General features: G+C 48.5%; 1 protein-coding gene across 4 annotated transcripts; it reads left to right on the top strand.

The window, feature by feature from the left end:
• The first annotated feature begins 83 nt into the window (after window positions 1–83).
• On the top strand, window positions 84–25,859 carry LOC141763705 (piezo-type mechanosensitive ion channel component 2-like). 4 transcript variants are annotated; one of them, XR_012593128.1, is made up of 24 exons: window positions 84–498; window positions 1,056–1,222; window positions 1,306–1,603; window positions 1,730–2,741; window positions 2,822–3,079; window positions 3,154–3,255; window positions 3,322–3,478; window positions 3,564–3,746; window positions 5,632–5,812; window positions 6,439–6,538; window positions 7,247–7,394; window positions 7,555–7,642; window positions 7,754–7,880; window positions 10,033–10,191; window positions 11,291–11,438; window positions 19,069–19,257; window positions 20,096–20,188; window positions 20,379–20,545; window positions 22,079–22,195; window positions 23,773–23,852; window positions 23,997–24,216; window positions 24,357–24,498; window positions 24,579–25,110; window positions 25,691–25,859. XR_012593128.1 is itself a non-coding variant. In XM_074628303.1 (24 exons), exons 1-24 carry the CDS (start codon window positions 198–200, stop codon window positions 24,678–24,680), a joined length of 4,455 nt encoding a protein of 1,484 aa, XP_074484404.1. In that variant the 5' UTR covers window positions 84–197; the 3' UTR covers window positions 24,681–25,219. The 4 variants fall into 4 exon arrangements, 3 of the variants coding, with proteins under 3 accessions (XP_074484404.1, XP_074484402.1, XP_074484403.1); XM_074628303.1 differs by lacking the exon at window positions 25,691–25,859 and having other exon boundaries at window positions 1,730–2,233; window positions 2,318–2,741; window positions 24,579–25,219; XM_074628301.1 differs by lacking the exon at window positions 25,691–25,859 and having other exon boundaries at window positions 24,579–25,220.
• The last annotated feature ends 1,668 nt before the right edge of the window (window positions 25,860–27,527 follow it).

Genomic DNA, 27,527 nt, shown 5'->3' with positions numbered 1-27,527 from the left:
GAGAGAGAGAGAGAGAGAGAGAGAGAGAGAGAGAGAGAGACTATCGGTAATGATGTCATTGGGTCGTCCTCAGACGGGCTTTCAAGTGGAGCTTCCAGCTGTCTCAGTCCACCATACATCTGGCTAGCTCGCCAGCACTGTCCAGCATCTCTCCTCAGTACGTCCATGTGTGTTGGTGTGGGACGTCCCTGTGATCGATGCCCGTGCGTTGGTTCCTGCAGCATCAGCATGCTTGCTGGGAGCTCTTGATGTCTTTGGCAGTGATTGAGAAGTGTTATTCTCCAGGCTGCCACTTTGCTGCTCACAACCCAACATACACATTTGAGACAGGAAGTTCTTGTTATCCAGAGAGAGTAAATGTACAGTTGTGTGGTGCTAACTGTGGCTCCTCCACCTCTCCTGCAGCTGGAGTTATAGAAGTGACGGAGGAGATGGAGGAGGACGGAGAGGAGGAGGAGGAGGAGGAGGAGGAGGAGGAGAAGGAGGAGGAGGGACCAGGTAGGAGGTCATCATAATACTCAGCATGTGAGTGTGAGGTTGTTGGTTTGTGTGTCTGAAATCGTCAAAGATCCGTTTTGAGGGAAGAAGCTCCACTCTGTAACACCACTGTACAATCAGTGATTCACATCCTCCAGTTAAACTGTCCTAACATCACTTCCTGTCTAGCTTCTGTAAATAAATCTGTCATACTTGTAACTTACAAGTACACAAAGTACTGCAAACCAAGTAGAAGTACTGCAAACTTAGAAGTATGCAGTACTTGGTGTGTCCCTGGAGTTTACTTTCATATTCTGCAGCAGCTGAAATAAGAAACTGCTGTCATGTTCAGGTTTAGCTGCAGGTTTTAAATATGCATCGACTGTTTCTGTCTGAATCTTCAGGTCCAGTCAGATTCAGATTTAATAAGCAGCCATCAAACTCTAGTTAAAAAGTCTCAGAAGTCTCAGAACTAGATCCACGAGTGAGATAAACGTCAGCGTAGATCTCTGAGCTCCTCCTTCACTATGTCTTTGAAAACGTGGGCGGCTGTCATCAGGTGAGATTGTGTGTTTCAGACACGGCGTTGCGTCGGTTTTCCAACACGTTACGGTTCTGTTGGGTTCTGCTGTCGGCTCTGCTGGACTCCCTGACCGCCTGGCTCGGCGGTCTGTGTCAGGAACACGTCGACATCTCCACCGTCCTCCGCATCGAGCGCCGCATGCTGACGCAGCAGGCCAAGCAGGTACGTACGAAGCACCGCAGTCCGCTACCGCCGGTTTATCACGGCTGGATCAGTGGTGCTGACTTGTTTTTGTGTTTGTTCAGGGTAACGTTCCCACCAGAGAGGCGATCCATGTTTACTACCAAGAACAGATGATGAAAGCCTCCAGAGAGTCAGGCCTGAACTACAGTACCCATGAGGCCGAGGGGCAGGCCTCAGCCGAGAGAGGAAGGGAGGAAGAGGAAGAAGCAGTGAGTCCTGATACTGATGAAGAAGAAGCAGAGGAGAAACCAGAGAGTAAACTAGGAGGACATTATCCAGATAAACCAGAACCAGGACCAGTATCAGGGGAAGATCCACTTGAACCAAGACCAGAGCAAGTATCAGGAGCTGATGGTCCAGGTGAACCAGAAGCAGAACCAGTATCAGGAGCTGATGGTCCAGGTGAACCAGAAGCAGAACCAGTATCAGGAGCTGATGGTCCAGGTGAACCAGAAGCAGAACCAGTATCAGGAACTGATGGTCCAGGTGAACCAGAAGCAGAACCAGTATCAGGGGGAGGTGGTCCAGGTGAACCAGAAGCAGAACCAGTATCAGGAGGAGGTGGTCCAGGTGAACCAGAAGCAGAACCAGTATCAGGGGGAGGTGGTCCAGGTGAACCAGAAGCAGAACCAGTATCAGGAGGAGGTGGTCCAACTGAACCAGAAGCAGAACCAGTATCAGGGGGAGGTGGTCCAACTGAACCAGAAGCAGAACCAGTATCAGGAGGAGGTGGTCCAGGTGAACCAGAAGCAGAACCAGTATCAGGGGGAGGTGGTCCAGGTGAACCAGAAGCAGAACCAGTATCAGGAGGAGGTGGTCCAGGTGAACCAGAAGCAGAACCAGTATCAGGAGGAGGTGGTCCAGGTGAACCAGAAGCAGAACCAGTATCAGGGGGAGGTGGTCCAGGTGAACCAGAAGCAGAACCAGTATCAGGAGGAGGTGGTCCAGGTGAACCAGAAGCAGAACCAGTATCAGGGGGAGGTGGTCCAGGTGAACCAGAAGCAGAACCAGTACCGGGAGGAGGTGGTCCAACTGAACCAGAAGCAGAACCAGTACCGGGAGGACATGGTCCAGGTGAACCAGAAGCAGAACCAGTATCAGGGGGAGGTGGTCCAGGTGAACCAGAAGCAGAACCAGTACCGGGAGGAGGTGGTCCAACTGAACCAGAAGCAGAACCAGTACCGGGAGGAGGTGGTCCAACTGAACCAGAAGCAGAACCAGTACCGGGAGGAGGTGGTCCAACTGAACCAGAAGCAGAACCAGTACCGGGAGGAGGTGGTCCAGGAGAACCAGTTTCAGCAGAGGCTCCATCCTCAGGAGTTGAACCAGAGACAGTAACAGCAGAAGGTGACCCAGCAGTGGAAGTTAAAGGTGAAGATTACCCAGAATGCCTGGTGACTAAAACCAGCCAAAGATGGCGCCCTAAACTGTCCAGGATGGAGAGAGTTCGATCTTCGTCGTCTTCGTCGTCTTCGGAGGAAGAGGGTGGGACTCGCAGGTCGGTCCTCCTGAAGCCTCAGAATCATGATGAAGTTCTCTGTCGATGGTTTCACTGATTGTTTCTGTCTGTTTGAACAGCACCGAAGAATCGAAGCCGACTCACGCCGGCGCCGCCTCCTCGCCGACCTCCCCCTGCTCCCTCCTCCTCCCCCCCTCCTACAGCCTGGCTCTGGGCCTGGACCTGCAGGAGGAGGAGGTGGGGGAGGGATTCAGGAGACGGCTGCTGGTTCAGACTCCCGGGGAGAGGAGTGACTTCCTGTTTAACTCGGCCTCCACTTCCTGTCCGCCGGCGTCTCACGCTCAGGAGCTGACGGCCAGCGAGCTGCTGAGGAGCAGGTGAGTCACAGCTGAGTCCCAGAGATCTTCCACCTGTGACCTGCAGGACATTCAGCTTCACTCTGCGTTTTCAGGACTTTCTACGACGAGGAGCTGGAGGCGTCGGACCGTTTCTACGGCAACCAACACCAGCTGCTCCAGCTGTGCTACGCCCTCTACAACATCCTGGCAGCCAGGTGAGCTATGCACCACCAGGTAACTCCTCTGTTGTTGCTAGGATACTCAGACAGTCCCTCTGACAGGTCGGAGACGGTGTGTTACCTGGTCATCGTGTTGAACCACATGGTGTCGGCCAGCTGTCTGACGCTGGTACTTCCTGTTCTGGTGTTTCTGTGGGCGATGCTGTCCGTCCCTCGACCCAGTAAGACCTTCTGGATGACGGCCATCATCTACACCGAGGTCCACTCAACTCTATTTAAAACTCTATCATTCCTCCGTCAACAGGTCGGCGTCTTACATCCAGTCTACCTGTCTCTGTCCTCAGGTTACCATCGTCATCAAGTACTTCTTCCAGTTTGGGTTCTTTCCATTCAACCAGAAGCTGGAGGTGGACCGGTCCAAACCGTTCCACCCGCCCAACATCCTGGGGGTGGAGAAGAAGGAAGGCTACGTCCTGTATGACCTGCTGCAGCTGCTCGCTTTGTTCTACCACCGAGCCATACTCAAGGTATAGAACCACCGAGCCATACTCAATGTATAGAACTCTAAATTATAGAACCACAGAGCCATACTCAAGGTATAGAACTCTAAATTATAGAACCACAGATCCATACTCAATGTATAGAACTCTAAATTATAGAACCACCGAGCCATACTCAAGGTATAGAACTCTAAATTATAGAACCACAGAGCCATACTCAAGGTATAGAACTCTAAATTATAGAACCACAGATCCATACTCAATGTATAGAACTCTAAATTATAGAACCACAGAGCCATACTCAATGTATAAAACTCTAAATTATAGAACCACAGAGCCATACTCAAGGTATAGAACTCTAAATTATAGAACCACAGAGCCATACTCAAGGTATAGAACTCTAAATTATAGAACCACAGATCCATACTCAATGTATAGAACTCTAAATTATAGAACCACCGAGCCATACTCAAGGTATAGAACTCTAAATTATAGAACCACAGAGCCATACTCAATGTATAGAACTCTAAATTATAGAACCACAGAGCCATACTCAAGGTATAGAACTCTAAATTATAGAACCACAGATCCATACTCAATGTATAGAACTCTAAATTATAGAACCACCGAGCCATACTCAAGGTATAGAACTCTAAATTATAGAACCACAGAGCCATACTCAAGGTATAGAACTCTAAATTATAGAACCACAGATCCATACTCAATGTATAGAACTCTAAATTATAGAACCACCGAGCCATACTCAAGGTATAAAACTCTAAATTATAGAACCACCGAGCCATACTCAAGGTATAGAACTCTAAATTATAGAACCACAGATCCATACTCAATGTATAGAACTCTAAATTATAGAACCACCGAGCCATACTCAATGTATAAAACTCTAAATTATAGAACCACAGAGCCATACTCAAGGTATAGAACTCTAAATTATAGAACCACAGAGCCATACTCAATGTATAGAACTCTAAATTATAGAACCACCGAGCCATACTCAAGGTATAGAACTCTAAATTATAGAACCACAGAGCCATACTCAAGGTATAGAACTCTAAATTATAGAACCACAGATCCATACTCAATGTATAGAACTCTAAATTATAGAACCACCGAGCCATACTCAAGGTATAGAACTCTAAATTATAGAACCACAGAGCCATACTCAATGTATAGAACTCTAAATTATAGAACCACAGAGCCATACTCAAGGTATAGAACTCTAAATTATAGAACCACAGATCCATACTCAATGTATAGAACTCTAAATTATAGAACCACCGAGCCATACTCAAGGTATAGAACTCTAAATTATAGAACCACAGAGCCATACTCAAGGTATAGAACTCTAAATTATAGAACCACAGATCCATACTCAATGTATAGAACTCTAAATTATAGAACCACCGAGCCATACTCAAGGTATAAAACTCTAAATTATAGAACCACCGAGCCATACTCAAGGTATAGAACTCTAAATTATAGAACCACAGATCCATACTCAATGTATAGAACTCTAAATTATAGAACCACCGAGCCATACTCAATGTATAAAACTCTAAATTATAGAACCACAGAGCCATACTCAAGGTATAGAACTCTAAATTATAGAACCACAGAGCCATACTCAAGGTATAGAACTCTAAATTATAGAACCACAGAGCCATACTCAAGGTATAGAACTCTAAATTATAGAACCACAGAGCCATACTCAAGGTATAGAACTCTAAATTATAGAACCACAGAGCCATACTCAAGGTATAGAACTCTAAATTATAGAACCACAGAGCCATACTCAAGGTATAGAACTCTAAATTATAGAACCACAGAGCCATACTCAATGTATAGAACTCTAAATTATAGAACCATTCTTTGACTTCCTCCTCTTTCACAGTGCCACGGACTTTGGGACCAGACTGTTACCACGGAGAGCGACTCTCTCCGTCACCACGACAACCAGGCCGACTCCGTCCACAGCGCTACCTCCGTCGATCCGACCGAACTCAGCAGCACGCTGAGGCGGCGAGGCCGGAGACGGACGCGCTCCAGCTCCACTCAGCTGCGCTCGCCGGCAGGTATGATCAGACACACCTGGACTCTAATAGAGAGTGTTGAAGTTCAGATTCAGGAGGACTGATGTGGACTCTGTCCTGGTCCTGGATCAGTGGACCAGCTGTTTACTCCTGCAGGGATCGGGGGTGTCCCGCGGGGTATCTTGTGGGGGGTCCAGTGGGAGTACGGGGTACCAGGACCGTTACTACGAGTCCTTCAGTCCTTGGATAACCACAGTGAGCGTCCTCAGTCCCCAGTGGGTGTTGGACTCCTCCAGAGTGGAACGGGTCGGTATGGTGACCTCTGCTCTTCACAGATGATGTGGTTCTGTTGGATCGTGGACCTTCAGCTGTGGTCAGGAGCTTTGCTTTGAGACTGAGATATCGTCTTAAGTCCCGCCTACACGTATAGAGATTTTCTCACCCCCGTTTAAAGAAAACTATTCCGTCCACATGACCTCCGTTTACTATATTTACCTGGACCATCAGGCCAGGGAACACCTGAACACCTCCCCCAGCAGCAGCTGGAGGACGGGGTGGATGGGGGGGCATCTGCCAGCTGGTCCTGGACCTGGATCAGCACTAGAACATGGATTGACTGATTAGATTATTGTATAAGTACCGTTGTGGTCTTCTTCATGTGCTTTCAGGCAGCCTGAGCTCCAGAGCTCAGCAGCCCGGCAGGTTGGATCTGCTGCTGGAGAAACTCCGAGAACTTTCCATCAGAGCCAGGAAGTACTCTGTTAGCAGGTATGCTAACGCTAAAGCTAAATATCATTCATCGTTTATCACTCCACAGATGTTCTGATCTTTACTGTGACTGGAGGAGGCCGGAGAAACCATCTGAAAACAGCATGTTCTCTCCGTGTTAGCGTGGGTTTACTCCGGGTTCTCAGGTTTCCTCCCACAGTCCAAAGACATGCAGGTTAGTGTGGGTTTACTCCGGGTTCTCAGGTTTCCTCCCACAGTCCAAAGACATGCAGGTTAGCGTGGGTTTACTCCGGGTTCTCAGGTTTCCTCCCACAGTCCAAAGACATGCAGGTTAGCGTGGGTTTACTCCGGGTTCTCAGGTTTCCTCCCACAGTCCAAAGACATGTTTACTAATAGTCGGCAACACAGGAATATTTTTTCTACTGAATGTGTTCAAACAAAAACTAAATCAGGGCGGCTGGTTAGCTCAGTCGGTAGAGCGAGCGCCCATGTATCGCCAAGGCTCAGTCCTAGCAGCGGTGGACCCGGGTTCGAATCCGGCCTGTGGTCCTTTCCGCATGTCATTTCTCTCTCTCCCCCTTTCCAACACTCTATCCACTGTCCTATCAATAAAATGCCCCCAAAAAATAACTTTAAAAAAAACTAAATCAACTGCAGTTCACCAGGAGGAATCCGTTTTAGATCTATGTATGAACTTTCTGTTTCACGTTCTAATGTTAGTTAATGTTCTGTGAAACTCTCTCTCAGGTGTTTGTCTCTTTACCGTCCGGTCCTTCAGTTCTTCAGAGCTCTCGTCCAACCAGAATACAGCGCCGTCACCGATGTTTACGTCCTCATGTTCCTCGCCGACACCGTTGACTTCATCATCATCGTCTTTGGCTTCTGGGCCTTTGGAGTAACGTTTGATTTACTGACTGCATCACATCATCACCTCAATGGACTCTATTTGATTCTTTTTGATTCTATTGGATTCTATTTGATTCTATTGGATTCTATTGGATTCTATTTGATTCCTTTTTACCGTTTTATTCTAATTTATTCTGTTAATTTCTCAGAAACACTCTGCAGCTGCTGACATCACTTCTTCCCTCTCAGAAGACCAAGTTCCTGAAGCTTTCTTAGTGATGGTTCTGATCCAGTTTGGTATGTCTACCTGTCTGTCTGTCTGTCTGTCTGTCTGTCTGTCTGTTGAGCCGTCTCACTGTCCATCTGCCTGTCTGTTTACCTGTCTCTACCTGTCTTACCTGTCTGCAGGTACCATGGTGATAGACAGGGCTCTGTATTTGAGGAAGACAGTTTTGGGGAAGTTGGTCTTCCAGGTGATTTTGGTTTTTGGGATTCACTTCTGGATGTTCTTCATCCTGCCGACGGTCACTGAGAGGTAACTCTTCTTCAGCTGCTGCCTCATTAACATAATTAATAAACATGATGAAGCCTCATTAACATAATGAAGCTGCATCATAACTGTCAGATTCAACAAGAAACAACAAGAACTGTGACTCTTATATCTTTCTGTATTTCTAACATTCATAATGTTCAACTTGAAGTTAGAATCTATGGCCCCGACCACGGCTCTATAATATCAGTAAGTTAGAATCTATGGCCCCGACCACGGCTCTGTAATATCAGTAAGTTAGAATCTATGGCCCCGACCACGACTCTGAAATATCAGTAAGTTAGAATCTATGGCCCCGACCACGACTCTATAATATCAGTAAGTTAGAATCTATGGCCCCGACCACGGCTCTATAATATCAGTAAGCTAGAATCTATGGCCCCGACCACGGCTCTGTAATATCAGTAAGTTAGATCTATGGCCCCGACCACGGCTCTGTAATATCAGTAAGTTAGAATCTATGGCCCCGACCACGGCTCTGTAATATCAGTAAGTCAGAATCTATGGCCCCGACCACGGCTCTGTAATATCAGTAAGTTAGAATCTGTGGCCCCGACCACGGCTCTGTAATATCAGTAAGTTAGAATCTATGGCCCCGACCACGGCTCTATAATATCAGTAAGTCAGAATCTATGGCCCCGACCACGGCTCTGTAATATCAGTAAGTTAGAATCTATGGCCCCGACCACGGCTCTGTAATATCAGTAAGTTAGAATCTATGGCCCCGACCACGGCTCTATAATATCAGTAAGTCAGAATCTATGGCCCCGACCACGACTCTATAATATCAGTAAGTCAGAATCTATGGCCCCGACCACGACTCTATAATATCAGTAAGTCAGAATCTATGGCCCCGACCACGGCTCTGTAATATCAGTAAGTTAGATCTATGGCCCCGACCACGGCTCTGTAATATCAGTAAGTTAGATCTATGGCCCCGACCACGGCTCTGTAATATCAGTAAGTTAGAATCTATGGCCCCGACCACGACTCTATAATATCAGTAAGTTAGATCTATGGCCCCGACCACGGCTCTGTAATATCAGTAAGTTAGAATCTATGGCCCCGACCACGACTCTGATATAACCAATAACACCTGATTCATGTCTGTCTGTCTCTCCACCTGTCTGTCTACCTGTCTGTCTGTCTTTACACCTGTCCACCTGTCTGTCTGTCGCTCCACCTGTCTGTCCGCCTGTCTGTCTGTCTATCTCTCCACCTGTCTGTCTGTCTGTCTGTCTGTCTGTCGCTCCACCTGTCTGTCTGTCTCTCCACCTGTCTGTCTGTCTGTCTGTCTGTCTGTCTGTCTCTCCACCTGTCTGTCTGTCGCTCCACCTGTCTGTCCGCCTGTCTGTCTGTCTATCTCTCCACCTGTCTGTCTGTCTGTCTGTCTGTCTGTCGCTCCACCTGTCTGTCTGTCTGTCTGTTTGTCTGTCTCTCCACCTGTCTGTCTGTCTGTCTGTCTGTCTCTCCACCTGTCTGTCTGTCTGTCTGTCTCTCCACCTGTCTGTCTGTCTCTCCACCTGTCTGTCTGTCGCTCCACCTGTCTGTCCACCTGTCTGTCTGTCTATCTCTCCACCTGTCTGTCTGTCTGTCTGTCGCTCCACCTGTCTGTCTGTCTGTCTGTTTGTCTGTCTCTCTACCTGTCCGCCTGTCTGTCTGTCTGTCTGTCTCTCCACCTGTCTGTCTGTCTGTCTGTCTGTCTCTCCACCTGTCTGTCTGTCTGTCTGTCTGTCTGTCTGTCTCTCCACCTGTCTGTCTGTCTGTCTGTCTGTCTGTCTCTCCACCTGTCTGTCTACCTGTCTGTCTGTCTTTACACCTGTCCACCTGTCTGTCTGTCGCTCCACCTGTCTGTCTGTCTGTCTGTCTGTCTGTCTGTCTCTCCACCTGTCTGTCTGTCGCTCCACCTGTCTGTCCGCCTATCTCTCCACCTGTCTGTCTGTCTGTCTGTCGCTCTACCTGTCTGTCTGTCTGTCTGTCTGTCTGTCTGTCTCTCCACCTGTCTGTCTGTCTGTCTGTCTGTCTCTCCACCTGTCCGCCTGTCTGTCTGTCTGTCTCTCCACCTGTCTGTCTGTCTGTCTGTCTGTCTGTCTCTCCACCTGTCTGTCTGTCTCTCCACCTGTCTGTCTGTCTCCAGGCGGTTCAACCAGAACCTGGTGGCTCAGCTCTGGTACTTCGTGAAGTGTGTTTACTTCAGTCTGTCGGCGTATCAGATCCGATCCGGTTACCCGACACGAGTTCTGGGAAACTTCCTGACGAAGAGCTACAACTACCTGAACCTGTTCCTGTTCCAGGGGTGAGCCCAGCTGTTAGCCTAGCTTAGCACAGAGACTAGCAGTGTGTTCCAATCGGCGTACTTCTGTACTTACACTACTCTGAGTGCATGAGTGCGTTCACACGGTCCCCGGATGTTGATCTCTAACGGTCAGATCGTTGAGCGAGGAACGCTGGACACTTTCCACACTCAACTGTCGCCATCTTGGCTACGTAGCGGAAGGGGCGGAGCCACGACCACGACCACGATTCAAACAGACGTAGATAACAGAATCAAACAATACGTTAACATACCGCTGCATCTCAGCCAACAGGAGGACACATCGTAGGCCACCACGTTGGAAACCTCGTCTCCACTCTGACTTCATGTTGTTCAGAAGATGTGTTGGCGGGCAGCGAGCCGCGCTCAAATGCTGACATCGTCATCTCCGGTCAGTGCGCCGCAGAGTTTTAGATTAGAGACGACACTACCCCGCTGAAATACATGCACTACTCCAGAGAGGACAGAGTGCACAACGTGCACAACGTGCACAACGTGCACTACATTGAAGTGTACTTCTGGAAGGACGTGGATCAGAACACAGTAGGGGGAACTGTTAGCTTAGCTTCATGATGTCACATGTTGTAACGGCTTCGTGCCACAAATTAACATTTTAACAAGATGATGTTCTCAGAGATTACTGGTTGACATGTTACCTGTCTGTCTCTCTTTCTACCTGTCTGTCTACCTGTCTGTCTGTCTCTCTTTCTACCTGTCTGTCTACCTGCCTGTCTCTCTACATGTCTCTCTACCTGTCTGTTTGTCTGTCTCTCTACCTGTCTGTCTACCTGTCTGTCTCTCTACCTGTCTGTCTCTCTTTCTACCTGTCTGTCTACCTGTCTGTCTCTCTACCTGTCTCTCTACCTGTCTGTCTACCTGTCTCTACTTGTCTCTCTTCCCGGTCTGTCTACCTGTCTGTCTCTCTACCTGTCTCTCTACTTGTCTCTCTACCTGTCTGTTTGTCTGTCTCTCTACCTATCTGTCTACCTGTCTGTCTCTCTACCTGTCTCTCTACCTATCTGTCTACCTGTCTGTCTCTCTACCTGTCTGTCTACCTGTCTGTCTACCTGTCTGTCTGTAGTTTCCGTCTGGTCCCCTTCCTGACGGAGCTGAGGGCGGTGATGGACTGGGTGTGGACAGACACCACGTTGTCTCTGTCCTCCTGGATTTGTGTGGAGGACGTCTACGCTCACTGCTTCGTCCTCAAGTGCTGGAGGGAGTCTGAGAAGGTGTCTGTCTGTCGCTGTGTACATGTACTTTAATGCGTATTTGTGTGTATTTGTACACAGAGGTACCTCAGCTCAGCAGAAGAAGCTATGGGTGTATTAATGTGTATTAATGTGTATTTATTTGAGGTGATCAAACTGGTTTAAATAACTATAGGCCGTCTCTAAGTTGCCTGTTCTGGCTAAGGTTCTGGAGAAGCTGGTTAGTGATCAACTTAAAGAGTATCTGTCTTCAAATGCTATTTGATCTAAGTTCCAATCCAGCTTCAGAAAGCAGCACGGTACTGTTACTGCAGCAGCTCGGTACTGTTACTGTTACTGCAGCAGCTCGGTACTGTTACTGTTACTGCAGCAGCTCGGTACTGTTACTGTTACTGCAGCAGCTCGGTACTGTTACTGTTACTGCAGCAGCTCGGTACTGTTACTGCAGCAGCTCGGTACTGTTACTGTTACTGCAGCAGCTCGGTACTGTTACTGTTACTGCAGCAGCTCGGTACTGTTACTGTTACTGCAGCAGCTCGGTACTGTTACTGTTACTGCAGCAGCTCGGTACTGTTACTGCAGCAGCTCGGTACTGTTACTGCAGCAGCTCGGTACTGTTACTGTTACTGCAGCAGCACGGTACTGTTACTGTTACTGCAGCAGCTCGGTGCTGTTACTGCAGCAGCTCGGTACTGTTACTGTTACTGCAGCAGCTCGGTACTGTTACTGCAGCAGCTCGGTACTGTTACTGCAGCAGCTCGGTACTGTTACTGTTACTGCAGCAACACGGTGCTGTTACTGCAGCAGCTCGGTACTGTTACTGCAGCAGCTCGGTACTGTTACTGCAGTAGCACAGTACTGTTACTGTTACTGCAGCAGCTCGGTACTGTTACTGTTACTGCAGCAGCACGGTACTGTTACTGCAGCAGCTCTGTACTGTTACTGCAGCAGCACGGTACTGTTACTGCAGCAGCACAGTACTGTTACTGTTACTGCAGCAGCTCGGTACTGTTACTGCAGCAGCTCGGTACTGTTACTGTTACTGCAGCAGCACAGTACTGTTACTGCAGCAGCTCGGTACTGTTACTGCAGCAGCACGGTACTGTTACTGTTACTGCAGCAGCTCGGTACTGTTACTGTTACTGCAGCAGCACGGTACTGTTACTGCAGCAGCACAGTACTGTTACTGTTACTGCAGCAGCACGGTACTGTTACTGTTACTGCAGCAGCACGGTACTGTTACTGCAGCAGCACAGTACTGTTACTGTTACTGCAGCAGCACAGTACTGTTACTGTTACTGCAGCAGCACGGTACTGTTACTGTTACTGCAGCAGCTCTGTACTGTTACTGCAGCAGCACGGTACTGTTACTGTTACTGCAGCAGCACGGTACTGTTACTGTTACTGCAGCAGCACGGTACTGTTACTGTTACTGCAGCAGCACGGTACTGTTACTGTTACTGCAGCAGCACGGTACTGTTACTGTTACTGCAGCAGCACGGTACTGTTACTGCAGCAGCACAGTACTGTTACTGTTACTGCAGCAGCTCGGTACTGTTACTGCAGCAGCTCTGTACTGTTACTGCAGCAGCACGGTACTGTTACTGTTACTGCAGCAGCTCTGTACTGTTACTGCAGCAGCACGGTACTGTTACTGTTACTGCAGCAGCTCTGTACTGTTACTGCAGCAGCACAGTACTGTTACTGTTACTGCAGCAGCTCTGTACTGTTACTGCAGCAGCACGGTACTGTTACTGTTACTGCAGCAGCACGGTACTATTACTGGAGCAGCACAGTACTGTTACTGTTACTGCAGCAGCACGGTACTATTACTGGAGCAGCACAGTACTGTTACTGCAGCAGCACGGTACTGTTACTGCAGCAGCACAGTACTGTTACTGCAGCAGCACAGTACTGTTACTGCAGCAGCACAGTACTGTTACTGCAGCGGCACGGTACTGTTACTGTTACTGCAGCAGCTCTGTACTGTTACTGCAGCAGCACGGTACTGTTACTGTTACTGCAGCAGCACGGTACTATTACTGGAGCAGCACAGTACTGTTACTGTTACTGCAGCAGCACGGTACTATTACTGGAGCAGCACAGTACTGTTACTGCAGCAGCACGGTACTGTTACTGCAGCAGCACAGTACTGTTACTGCAGCGGCACGGTACTGTTACTGTTACTGCAGCAGCTCTGTACTGTTACTGCAGCAGCACGGTACTGTTACTGTTACTGCAGCAGCACAGTACTGTTACTGCAGCGGCACGGTACTGTTACTGTTACTGCAACAGCACAGTACTGTTACTGCAGCAGCTCGGTACTGTTACTGCAGCAGCACGGTACTGTTACTGCAGCAGCACGGTACTGTTACTGCAGCAGCACGGTACTGTTACTGCAGCAGCACGGTACTGTTACTGCAGCAGCACGGTACTGTTACTGTTACTGCAGCAGCTCGGTACTGTTACTGCAGCAGCACGGTACTGTTACTGCAGCAGCTCGGTACTGTTACTGCAGCAGCACAGTACTGTTACTGCAGCAGCACGGTACTGTTACTGCAGCAGCTCGGTACTGTTACTGCAGCAGCACGGTGCTGTTACTGCAGCAGCACGGTACTGTTACTGCAGCAGCTCTGTACTGTTACTGCAGCAGCACGGTACTGTTACTGTTACAGCAGCACGGTGCTGTTACTGCAGCAGCACGGTGCTGTTACTGCAGCAGCACGGTACTGTTACTGCAGCAGCTCTGTACTGTTACTGCAGCAGCTCTGTACTGTTACTGCAGCAGCTCTGTACTGTTACTGCAGCAGCACGGTGCTGTTACTGCAGCGGCACGGTACTGTTACTGTTACTGCAGCAGCACAGTACTGTTACTGCAGCAGCACGGTACTGTTACTGCAGCAGCTCTGTACTGTTACTGCAGCAGCACGGTGCTGTTACTGCAGCAGCACGGTACTGTTACTGCAGCAGCACAGTAATGTTACTGCAGCGGCACGGTACTGTTACTGCAGCGGCACGGTACTATTACTGCAGCAGCACAGTACTGTTACTGCAGCAGCACGGTGCTGTTACTGTTACTGCAGCAGCACAGTAATGTTACTGCAGCAGCACGGTACTGTTACTGCAGCTGCACGGTACTGTTACTGCAGCGGCACGGTACTATTACTGCAGCAGCACAGTACTGTTACTGCAGCAGCACGGTGCTGTTACTGTTACTGCAGCAGCACAGTAATGTTACTGCAGCGGCACGGTACTGTTACTGCAGCTGCACGGTACTGTTACTGTTACTGCAGCAGCACGGTGCTGTTACTGCAGCAGCACGGTACTGTTACTGTTACTGTTACTGTTTGTTACTGTTACTGCAGCAGCACGGTGCTGTTACTGCAGCAGCACGGTACTGTTACTGTTACTGTTACTGTTACTGTTACTGTTACTGCAACAGCACAGTACTGTTACTGCAGCAGCTCGGTACTGTTACTGCAGCAGCACGGTACTGTTACTGCAGCAGCACGGTACTGTTACTGCAGCTGCACGGTACTGTTACTGTTACTGCAGCAGCACGGTGCTGTTACTGCAGCAGCACGGTACTGTTACTGCAGCAGCACGGTGCTGTTACTGTTACTGCAGCAGCACAGTAATGTTACTGCAGCGGCACGGTACTGTTACTGCAGCGGCACGGTACTATTACTGCAGCAGCACAGTACTGTTACTGCAGCAGCACGGTGCTGTTACTGTTACTGCAGCAGCACAGTAATGTTACTGCAGCAGCACGGTACTGTTACTGCAGCGGCACGGTACTATTACTGCAGCAGCACAGTACTGTTACTGCAGCTGCACGGTACTGTTACTGTTACTGCAGCAGCACGGTACTGTTACTGTTACTGTTACTGTTACTGTTACTGTTACTGCAACAGCACAGTACTGTTACTGCAGCAGCTCGGTACTGTTACTGCAGCAGCACGGTGCTGTTACTGCAGCAGCACGGTACTGTTACTGTTACTGCAGCAGCACAGTAATGTTACTGCAGCGGCACGGTACTGTTACTGCAGCTGCACGGTACTGTTACTGTTACTGCAGCAGCACGGTGCTGTTACTGCAGCAGCACGGTACTGTTACTGTTACTGTTACTGTTACTGTTACTGTTACTGCAACAGCACAGTACTGTTACTGCAGCAGCTCGGTACTGTTACTGCAGCAGCACGGTACTGTTACTGCAGCAGCACGGTACTGTTACTGCAGCTGCACGGTACTGTTACTGTTACTGCAGCAGCACGGTGCTGTTACTGCAGCAGCACGGTACTGTTACTGCAGCAGCACGGTGCTGTTACTGTTACTGCAGCAGCACAGTAATGTTACTGCAGCGGCACGGTACTGTTACTGCAGCGGCACGGTACTATTACTGCAGCAGCACAGTACTGTTACTGCAGCAGCACGGTGCTGTTACTGTTACTGCAGCAGCACAGTAATGTTACTGCAGCAGCACGGTACTGTTACTGCAGCGGCACGGTACTATTACTGCAGCAGCACAGTACTGTTACTGCAGCTGCACGGTACTGTTACTGTTACTGCAGCAGCACGGTACTGTTACTGTTACTGTTACTGTTACTGTTACTGTTACTGCAACAGCACAGTACTGTTACTGCAGCAGCTCGGTACTGTTACTGCAGCAGCACGGTGCTGTTACTGCAGCAGCACGGTACTGTTACTGCAGCAGCACGGTGCTGTTACTGCAGCAGCACGGTACTGTTACTGCAGCAGCTCTGTACTGTTACTGCAGCAGCTCGGTACTGTTACTGTTACTGCAGCAGCACGGTACTGTTACTGCAGCAGCACAGTGCTGTTACTGCAGCAGCTCGGTACTGTTACTGCAGCAGCACAGTACTGTTACTGTTACTGCAGCAGCACGGTGCTGTTACTGCAGCAGCGCAGTGCTGTTACTGCAGCAGCACAGTACTGTTACTGCAGCAGCACGGTGCTGTTACTGCAGCAGCACAGTGCTGTTACTGCAGCAGCTCTGTACTGTTACTGCAGCAGCATGGTGCTGTTACTGCAGCAGCACGGTACTGTTACTGCAGCAGCACAGTACTGTTACTGCAGCAGCTCTGTACTGTTACTGCAGCAGCACAGTACTGTTACTGCAGCAGCTCTGTACTGTTACTGCAGCAGCACAGTACTGTTACTGCAGCAGCTCGGTACTGTTACTGCAGCAGCACGGTACTGTTACTGCAGCAGCACAGTACTGTTACTGCAGCAGCTCTGTACTGTTACTGCAGCAGCACGGTGCTGTTACTGTTACTGCAGCAGCACAGTACTGTTACTGCAGCAGCTCTGTGCTGTTACTGCAGCAGCACGGTGCTGTTACTGTTACTGCAGCAGCACGGTGCTGTTACTGCAGCAGCACGGTACTGTTACTGCAGCAGCTCTGTACTGTTACTGCAGCAGCTCGGTACTGTTACTGTTACTGCAGCAGCACGGTACTGTTACTGCAGCAGCACAGTGCTGTTACTGCAGCAGCTCGGTACTGTTACTGCAGCAGCACAGTACTGTTACTGTTACTGCAGCAGCACGGTGCTGTTACTGCAGCAGCGCAGTGCTGTTACTGCAGCAGCACAGTACTGTTACTGCAGCAGCACGGTGCTGTTACTGCAGCAGCACAGTGCTGTTACTGCAGCAGCTCTGTACTGTTACTGCAGCAGCATGGTGCTGTTACTGCAGCAGCACGGTACTGTTACTGCAGCAGCACAGTACTGTTACTGCAGCAGCTCTGTACTGTTACTGCAGCAGCACAGTACTGTTACTGCAGCAGCTCTGTACTGTTACTGCAGCAGCACAGTACTGTTACTGCAGCAGCTCGGTACTGTTACTGCAGCAGCACGGTACTGTTACTGCAGCAGCACAGTACTGTTACTGCAGCAGCTCTGTACTGTTACTGCAGCAGCACGGTGCTGTTACTGTTACTGCAGCAGCACAGTACTGTTACTGCAGCAGCTCTGTGCTGTTACTGCAGCAGCACGGTGCTGTTACTGTTACTGCAGCAGCACAGTACTGTTACTGCAGCAGCTCGGTACTGTTACTGCAGCAGCACGGTACTGTTACTGCAGCAGCTCTGTACTGTTACTGCAGCAGCTCTGTACTGTTACTGCAGCAGCACAGTACTGTTACTGCAGCAGCTCAGTACTGTTACTGCAGCAGCTCTGTACTGTTACTGCAGCAGCACGGTACTGTTACTGCAGCAGCACAGTACTGTTACTGCAGCAATGAAAAGAGTGAATGGTTTTATTGAAGCTTTGGACTGGAAACGATTCTGCGCAGCTCTTTTTATTGATCTATCAAAAGCCTTTGAAACCGTGGACCATTCTATACTGAAACAAAGGCTTTCTGATATGGGACTGTCTGAACTTGCTGTTGGATGGTTTGTTAATTATGTTGCTGAGAGAACTCAGTGTGTCAGGGTGGATGAAATGAATGTGTCCAGAGGTGTGCCCCAGGGTTCAGTCCTGGGTCCAATATTATTCACTATTTATATTAATAACCTGGGTCAAAATGTTCCAAATTCTAATTTCCACTTCTATGCTGATGACACTGTCATTTACTGTTGTGCCACCACTCTCAGCCAAGCTTATGCATATTTACAGTCTGCTTTTTACATTGTTCGGTCACAATTACATCATCCTAAACTAGTTTTCAATGCAGAAAAAACTAAGCTTATGTTATTTTCAAAATCCAAGAAGACAGTTGATACTAGTCCACGCATTATAACTGTGCAGGGTGAGAAGATTGAACGAGTTCAAATTGACAGCCAGCTCTCTTTTCAACCTCACGTTGAAACTCTTGTGAAGAAGGTAAAACTAGAACTAGGATTGTATTATCGGAACAAGGCCTGTTTTTCTATTGAAGCTAGGAAGACGTTGGTTACTTCTACATTTTGACCGTTGCTAGATTATGGGGATCCCCTTTATATGAATACATCTGCCCAGTGTTTACCAATGTTAGATACTCTCTATCATCGTGCACTGAGGTTTGTGACTGACACACATCACTGTCCCGGTACACCAAGGCTACCTGGCCCTCTTTGTCTCTGCGGAGGCACAAACATTGGCTCACATTTATTTAGAAGTCCATTCTTGGTAAACTCCCCTCCTATCTGTGCACTCTCATATCGCACAACACTGGCAGCTATAGTCTCCGTTGGTCTGACCTGTACTTTCTATCTGTACCTAAGGTCACACAGAACTAGGTAAGATGGCCTTTAGCTATTCCGCTCCCTTCTCCTGGAACACACTGGAAGCTAAGTTGAAACTGGAAAATGTGATTACTTTTGATGAATTTAAAATATGAATGAAAGACCTAGGAAGAGAGTCAATCGAGAGCTTTCTGTGTTTCTGAATAGTTTCTCTTTAACGTTGGCTTCAAACACTTGATCTTAATGTGTTTATATGATATTATGTTCTGTATTTATTCAGCATTTGTTTTGTGTTGTGGCGTCTGAAGCTTTAATGGATGTTTAAATGCTGCTGTCTTGACCAGGTCTCTCTTACTAAAGAGATTGTTAATCTCAATGAGTACTACCTGGTTAAATAAAGGTTAAATAAAGGTTAAATAAAGGTTAAATACAAATAAAAAGATGTATTTTGTGTGTATTTGTACACAGAGGTACCCTCAGCCGCGGGGCCAGAAGAAGAAGCGAGTGGTGAAGTACGGGATGGGCGGTCTCATCGTGCTGCTGCTGATCTGCATCGTCTGGTTTCCGCTGCTCTTCATGTCGCTCATCAAGTCCGTCGCCGGAGTCATCAACCGACCGCTCGACGTCTCTCTGACCATCACTCTGGGAGGCTTCCAGGTAAACTCACCTGTACCGACACACCTGTATACCTGTACACCTGTACTGTACACACCTTTACCATCACACCTGTACACCTGTACACCTGTACTGTACACACCTTTACCATCACACCTGTACACCTGTACTGTACTCACCTGTACACCTGTACTGCACACACCTTTACACCTGTACTGTACACACATGTACACCTGTACTGTACACACCTTTACCATCACACCTGTACACCTGTACTGTACACACCTTTACCATCACACCTGTACACCTGTACACCTGTACTGTACACACTTGTACACCTGTACTGTACACACCTTTACCATCACACCTGTACACCTGTACACCTGTACACCTGTACACCTGTACTGTACACACCTGTACACCTGTACTGTACACACCTGTAAACCTGTACACCTGTACTGTACACACCTTTACACCTGTACACCTGTACTGTACACACCTGTACACTTGTACTGTACACATCTGTACACCTGTACTGTACACACCTGTACACCTGTACTGTACACACCTGTACACATTTACTGTACACACCTGTACACCTGTACACCTGTACTGTACACACCTGTACACCTGTACACCTGTACTGTACACACCTGTACACCTGTACATCTGTACTGTACACACCTGTACACCTGTACTGTACACACCTCTACACCTGTACTGTACACACCTGTACACTTGTACTGTACACACCTGTACCATCCCACTGGGAGGCCTCCAGGTAAACTCACCTCTGTTATGTTGTTGTTGTTGTTGTTGACAGTATTAGCAGTAGTACTAGTAGTACTAATACTACTATAACTGTTGTCGTTGTTGCCAGCCGATCTTCACGATGAGCGCGCAGCAGAACCAGCTCAGAGATCTGACTGAGGAAGACTTCAGCTCCTTCACCAGCAACTACAGCTACACACCTGTAAGTACTACTGTAGTACTACTCTACTGTACTACAGCTACACACCTGTAAGTACTACTGCAGTACTACTCTACTGTACTACAGCTACACACCTGTAAGTACTACTGTAGTACTACTTACACACTGACTACAGTACTGCTGCTACAGCTTGTAGTTTTCTTCCAGTAACTCTGTGGCCTGTATTTCCCAGAGTGCTTTGCAGTTCCTGGAGGCTTATGGTCATGAAGACGTGACGGTGGCGGAGCTGCAGGGCAGCAGCAACTCTCTGTGGACCATCAGTCCTCCCAGCAGGCAGTACCTGAGCCAGGTCCTCAACCTGGATCACTTCCCCCTCACCGTGTCCTGGACCATTCAGAGGTCAGCTCCACTCTACTGATCAATAATCAATAATCAATAATCAATACTCAGTGAAACTTCCCCCTCACCGTGTCCTGGACCATTCAGAGGTCAGCTCCACTCTACTGATCAATAATCAATAATCAATAATCAATACTCAGTGAAACTTCCCCCTCACCGTGTCCTGGACCATTCAGAGGTCAGCTCCACTCTACTGATCAATAATCAATAATCAATCATCAATCATCAATAATCAATAATCACTCATCAATTTATTTTATTTAAATAAATAAAAATAAAATAAATAAAAATAAATACTCATCAATAATCAATCATCAATCATCAATAATCAATACTCAGTGAAACTTCCCCCTCACTGTCCTGGACCGTTCAGAGGTCAGCTTCACTCCACTGATCAATAATCAATAATCAATAATCAATCATCAATACTCAGTGAAACTTCCCCTTCACTGTGTCCTGGACCGTTCAGAGGTCAGCTCCACTCCACTGATCAATAATCAATAATCAATAATCACTCATCAATAATCAATAATCAATACTCAGTGAAACTTCCCCCTCACCGTGTCCTGGACCATTCAGAGGTCAGCTCCACTCTACTGATCAATAATCAATAATCAATCATCAATCATCAATAATCAATAATCACTCATCAATAATCAATCATCAATCATCAATAATCAATACTCAGTGAAACTTCCCCCTCACTGTCCTGGACCGTTCAGAGGTCAGCTTCACTCCACTGATCAATAATCAATAATCAATAATCAATAATCAATCATCAATACTCAGTGAAACTTCCCCTTCACTGTGTCCTGGACCGTTCAGAGGTCAGCTCCACTCCACTGATCAATAATCAATAATCAATCATCAATCATCAATAATCAATAATCACTCATCAATAATCAATCATCAATCATCAATAATCAATACTCAGTGAAACTTCCCCCTCACTGTCCTGGACCGTTCAGAGGTCAGCTTCACTCCACTGATCAATAATCAATAATCAATAATCAATCATCAATACTCAGTGAAACTTCCCCTTCACTGTGTCCTGGACCGTTCAGAGGTCAGCTTCACTCCACTGATCAATAATCAATAATCAATAATCAATCATCAATACTCAGTGAAACTTCCCCTTCACTGTGTCCTGGACCGTTCAGAGGTCAGCTCCACTCCACTGATCAATAATCAATAATCAATAATCAATCATCAATCATCAATCATCAATAATCAATAATCACTCATCAATAATCAATCATCAATCATCAATAATCAATACTCAGTGAAACTTCCCCCTCACTGTCCTGGACTGTTCAGAGGTCAGCTTCACTCCACTGATCAATAATCAATAATCAATAATCAATAATCAATCATCAATACTCAGTGAAACTTCCCCTTCACTGTGTCCTGGACCGTTCAGAGGTCAGCTCCACTCCACTGATCAATAATCAATAATCACTCATCAATAATCAATAATCAATAATCAATCATCAATAATCAATACTCAGTGAAGTGCTTGTTTTTCTTCAACAGGAACCTGAGTCTGGGGGCGAAGGTGGAGCTCGCATCAGGTAAACATGTGACTTACCTGGACGATCAGACTCGCCTGGAGCTGATCCAGCTGCTGAACGGGACGAGGTCACTTCCTGTGTGAGTCCAGGGGGGGCGGGGCTACACCATGACACTTCCTGTATGAGTCCAGGGTGGGCGGGGTTACACCATGACACGTGTGAGGGACTGGGTTATATACAAGGGGGGCGTGGTCACGTGTGAGGGACTGGGTTGTATACAAGGGGGGCGTGGTCACGTGTGAGGGACTGAGTTGTATAAAAGGGGGGCGTGGTCACGTGTGAGGGACTGGGTTGTATACGAGGGGGGCGTGGTCACGTGTGAGGGACTGGGTTATATACAAGGGGGGCGTGGTCACGTGTGAGGGACTGGGTTGTATACGAGGGGGGCGTGGTCACGTGTGAGGGACTGGGTTATATAAAAGGGGGGCGTGGTCACGTCTGAGGGACTAGGTTGTATAAAAGGGGGGCGTGGTCACGTGTGAGGGACTGGGTTATATAAAAGGGGGGCGTGGTCACGTGTGAGGGACTGGATTGTATACGAGGGGGGCGTGGTCACGTGTGAGGGACTGGGTTGTATAAAAGGGGGGCGTGGTCACGTGTGAGGGACTGGGTTGTATACGAGGGGGGCGTGGTCACGTGTGAGGGACTGGGTTATATAAAAGGGGGGCGTGGTCACGTGTGAGGGACTGGGTTATATAAAAGGGGGGCGTGGTCACGTGTGAGGGACTGGGTTATATAAAAGGGGGGCGTGGTCACGTCTGAGGGACTAGGTTGTATAAAAGGGGGGCGTGGTCACGTGTGAGGGACTGGGTTATATAAAGGGGGCGTGGTCACGTGTGAGGGACTGGGTTGTATACGAGGGGGGCGTGGTCACGTGTGAGGGACTGGGTTTGATACCAGGGGGCGTGGTCACGTTTGAGGGGATGGGTTGTATACGAGGGGGCGTGGTCACGTTTGAGGGGATGGGTTGTATACGAGGGGGCGTGGTCACGTTTGAGGGGATGGGTTGTATATGAGGGGGCGTGGTCACGTTTGAGGGGATGGGTTGTATACGAGGGGGCGTGGTCACGTTTGAGGGGATGGGTTGTATACGAGGGGGCGTGGTCACGTTTGAGGGGATGGGTTGTATACGAGGGGGCGTGGTCACGTTTGAGGGGATGGGTTGTATATGAGGGGGCGTGGTCACGTTTGAGGGGATGGGTTGTATACGAGGGGGCGTGGTCACGTTTGAGGGGATGGGTTGTATATGAGGGGGCGTGGTCACGTTTGAGGGGATGGGTTGTATACGAGGGGGCGTGGTCACGTTTGAGGGGATGGGTTGTATACGAGGGGGCGTGGTCACGTTTGAGGGGATGGGTTGTATACGAGGGGGCGTGGTCACGTTTGAGGGGATGGGTTGTATACGAGGGGGCGTGGTCACGTTTGAGGGGATGGGTTGTATACGAGGGGGCGTGGTCACGTTTGAGGGGATGGGTTGTATATGAGGGGGCGTGGTCACGTTTGAGGGGATGGGTTGTATACGAGGGGGCGTGGTCACGTTTGAGGGGATGGGTTGTATATGAGGGGGCGTGGTCACGTTTGAGGGGATGGGTTGTATATGAGGGGGCGTGGTCACGTGTGATAACTGTGTGTTGTGTGTGTGTGTGTTGGTTTCAGGGTCATACAGGAAGTGTTTCCATGTTTCATTCGAGCTCCCAGCGACTCAAACGCCAAACCCATCGAACAGCTTTACGCAGGTTTTTATATTCACTCATTAATGAGTCTGTTTTATTAATAAAGATTATAAAGATATTTACAGAGTAAGTTCTTCTAACAGAGTATATAGTACTGCAGTACTCTGGGTTAACAACAAGTACTGCTCTCCTCTCTGCTCCAATCAGACGACCGCTACAAGGACATCCTGCTGGCCCTGGAGCGGTCGACCAATCAGAGCCCAGAGATCCAGGACTGGTGGATCGTCGACCAACCGACTGACAGCCTGGTGCCTGTCGGTGCCTCCCTCCTGTCTAATAAGAGTGACAGGAGGGAGGCGGGGCTTCAGATGTTTGTGTTCAGTGATAAAGTCAGTCCTCCGAGTCTGGGCTTCCTGGCTGGATACGGGTACGCACATTACCTTCCAGTACTGAAGTACCTTTAGTAGTATTAGTGCTTTAACACACGTTAGTACTACAGTCATCTCAGCGTACTGGAGTAACTGTAGTTTGATTACTGCTCTAATAAGTACTCCTGTCGTCCTGCAGCATCATGGGTCTGTACGCCTCCGTGGTTCTGGTCATCGGTAAGTTTGTGCGGGAGTTCTTCAGCGGGATCAGTCACTCCATCATGTTCGAGGAGCTGCCGTGTGTCGACCGCATCCTCAAACTCTGCACTGACATCTTCCTGGTACACAATAAAACCTTTATTAATTATATATATACGACCGGGGGTGGTGCTGTGATCTGATTGGTTGTCTTCTGTTCCAGGTGAGAGAGACAGGTGAGCTGGAGTTGGAGGAGGAGCTTTACGCCAAACTGATCTTCCTGTATCGGTCCCCGGAGACTCTGATCAAGTGGACGCGACGCTGACCTCATCGATCGATCGCTGACCTCATCGATCGATCGCTGACCTCATCGATCGATCGATACCGTGTTGATTAGAAACATTAGTGTTTAGGACCTGCGGTGACATCATGGGCTGTGATGTCATCACTGACAGTCGTCTCTGCACGTGGGCGTTCTCCAGATGGAATCGTCAGTGATGGCAGTTAAAGAACATTTACTGGATTTTATTTTGAAGGGTTCAAGAAACAGGAAACATGATTTGCTGTGTGACCAATAGGAGCATCAGGGAGGCGGAGCTAACCTTCTGTTTACGTTGAAGTTTATATTTAAAGTTTATGTTTTGTTTCTGATCTGAGGACAGACGTCGTGTTTCCATCAGCTGGTGTGGAGCGAATAAACGTGGCTAGTTTGTCAGATGGTGGCGCTCTACGCTCTACGCTCTAGGCTACGTGTGGCTACGCTCTACGCTACGCTCTATGCTCTAGGCTACGCGTGGCTACGCTCTACGCTACGCTCTATGCTCTAGGCTACGTGTGGCTACGCTCTACGCTACGCTCTATGCTCTAGGCTACGCGTGGCTACGCTCTACGCTACGCTCTATGCTCTAGGCTACGTGTGGCTACGCTCTATGCTCTACGCTACGCTCTATGCTCTAGGCTACACATGGCTACGCTCTACGCTCTAGGCTACGCGTGGCTACGCTCTACGCTACGCGTGGCTACGCTCTACGCTACGCGTGGCTACGCTCTACGCTACGCTCTATGCTCTAGGCTACGCGTGGCTACGCTCTAGGCTACGCTCTATGCTCTAGGCTACACGTGGCTACGCTCTACGCTACGCTCTACGCTCTAGGCTACACGTGGCTACGCTCTAGGCTACGCGTGGCTACGCTCTAGGCTACACGTGGCTACGCTCGACTCTACGCTCTAGGCTACGCGTGGCTACGCTCTACGCTACGCTCTATGCTCTAGGCTACGCATGGCTACGCTCTAGGCTACACGTGGCTACGCTCTAGGCTACGCTCTATGCTCTAGGCTACGCTCTACGCTCTAGGCTACACGTGGCTACGCTCTAGGCTACGCTCTACGCTCTAGGCTACGCGTGGCTACGCTCTATGCTCTAGGCTACGCGTGGCTACGCTCTAGGCTACGCTCTATGCTCTAGGCTACACGTGGCTACGCTCTACGCTACGCTCTATGCTCTAGGCTACACGTGGCTACGCTCTACGCTACGCTCTACGCTCTAGGCTACACGTGGCTACGCTCTAGGCTACGCTCTATGCTCTAGGCTACACGTGGCTACGCTCTACGCTACGCTCTATGCTCTAGGCTACACGTGGCTACGCTCTAGGCTACGCGTGGCTACGCTCTACGCTACGCTCTACGCTCTAGGCTACGCGTGGCTACGCTCTACGCTCTAGGCTACATGTGGCTACGCTCTACGCTCTAGGCTACGCGTGGCTACGCTCTACGCTACGCTCTATGCTCTAGGCTACGCGTGGCTACGCTCTAGGCTACACGTGGCTACGCTCTAGGCTACGCTCTACGCTCTAGGCTACGCTCTACGCTCTAGGCTACGCGTGGCTACGCTCTAGGCTACGCGTGGCTACGCTCTAGGCTACGCTCTAGGCTACGCGTGGCTACGCGTGGCTACGCTCTAGGCTACGCGTGGCTGTAATCCGCCACAGTAGAAGAAGAAATACGTTGAACGGAAACAAAAGAAGTGGGCTTTAGAGCGACGGAGAGAGGTCCTCAGGAATTAGTTTCAATAGTTGTAAACTAACGTCGGCTGGTTTCTGTCCGGAGACGAAGACACGATGTCAGAGACGACGGCGACGGCAGAAACGTGAGTTAAACGTTCGCTACGTCGGAACTTGTTCAATGAAGACGTTTCATGAATCCATCTACAGCATCAACTCTTTCTCAACAACACAAAGACTTTTCTCTGCACTTCAGGATGTTTTCACGGATTCTGCCGTTTTCCACGACGACCAAAATTCAGAAGATGTGATTGGACGCTGCTGCTGACTCGCTCACATCGACTGTAACACTGAAACCAGTTATTCATGTTTTAATAAACGCTTCTGAGTCAATCAACAATCAACTCGCACATCTGTTCAATCAACAATCAACTCGCACATCTGTTCAATCAACAATCAACTCGCACATCTGTTCAATCAACAATCAACTCGCACATCTGTTCAATCAACAATCAACTCGCACATCTGTTCAATCAACAATCAACTCGCACATCTGTTCAATCAACAATCAACTCGCACATCTGTTCAATCAACAATCAACTCGCACATCTGTTCAATCAACAATCAACTCGCACATCTGTTCAATCAACAATCAACTCGCACATCTGTTCAATCAACAATCAACTCGCACATCTGTTCAATCAACAATCAACTCGCACATCTGTTCAATCAACAATCAACTCACACATCTGTTCAATCAATAATCAACTCACACATCTGTTCAATCAATAATCAACTCGCACATCTGTTCAATCAATAATCAATTCACACATCTGTTCAATCAACAATCAACTCACACATCTGTTCAATCAACAATCAACTCACACATCTGTTCAATCAATAATCAACTCACACATCTGTTCAATCAATAATCAACTCACACATCTGTTCAATCAACAATCAACTCACACATCTGTTCAATCAATAATCAACTCACACATCTGTTCAATCAACAATCAACTCACACATCTGTTCAATCAACAATCAACTCGCACATCTGTTTGCTCTGGTCTTACATATTTGACCTTTTTCTTTTAGCTCTATGTTAGCTTTAATTAGCTTTATGTTAGTTCCACATTAACTTTAATCAGGTACCGCGGGTAGTATCTTAT

Source organism: Sebastes fasciatus, unplaced genomic scaffold (genome assembly GCF_043250625.1).
Source record: "Sebastes fasciatus isolate fSebFas1 unplaced genomic scaffold, fSebFas1.pri Scaffold_28, whole genome shotgun sequence".
NCBI classification, from domain to species: Eukaryota; Metazoa; Chordata; class Actinopteri; order Perciformes; family Sebastidae; genus Sebastes; species Sebastes fasciatus.
This window is presented reverse-complemented; position numbering and strand designations above follow the sequence as displayed.

Coding starts and splice junctions, on each gene's coding strand:
- LOC141763705 (XM_074628301.1), top strand. CDS start 198: ATGCCCGTGCGTTGGTTCCTGCAGCATCAGCATGCTTGCTGGGAGCTC. Junction 11,439..19,068: donor GCTGGAGGGAGTCTGAGAAG/GTGTCTGTCTGT, acceptor ATTTGTACACAG/AGGTACCCTCAGCCGCGGGG. Junction 24,217..24,356: donor GGCTTCCTGGCTGGATACGG/GTACGCACATTA, acceptor GTCGTCCTGCAG/CATCATGGGTCTGTACGCCT.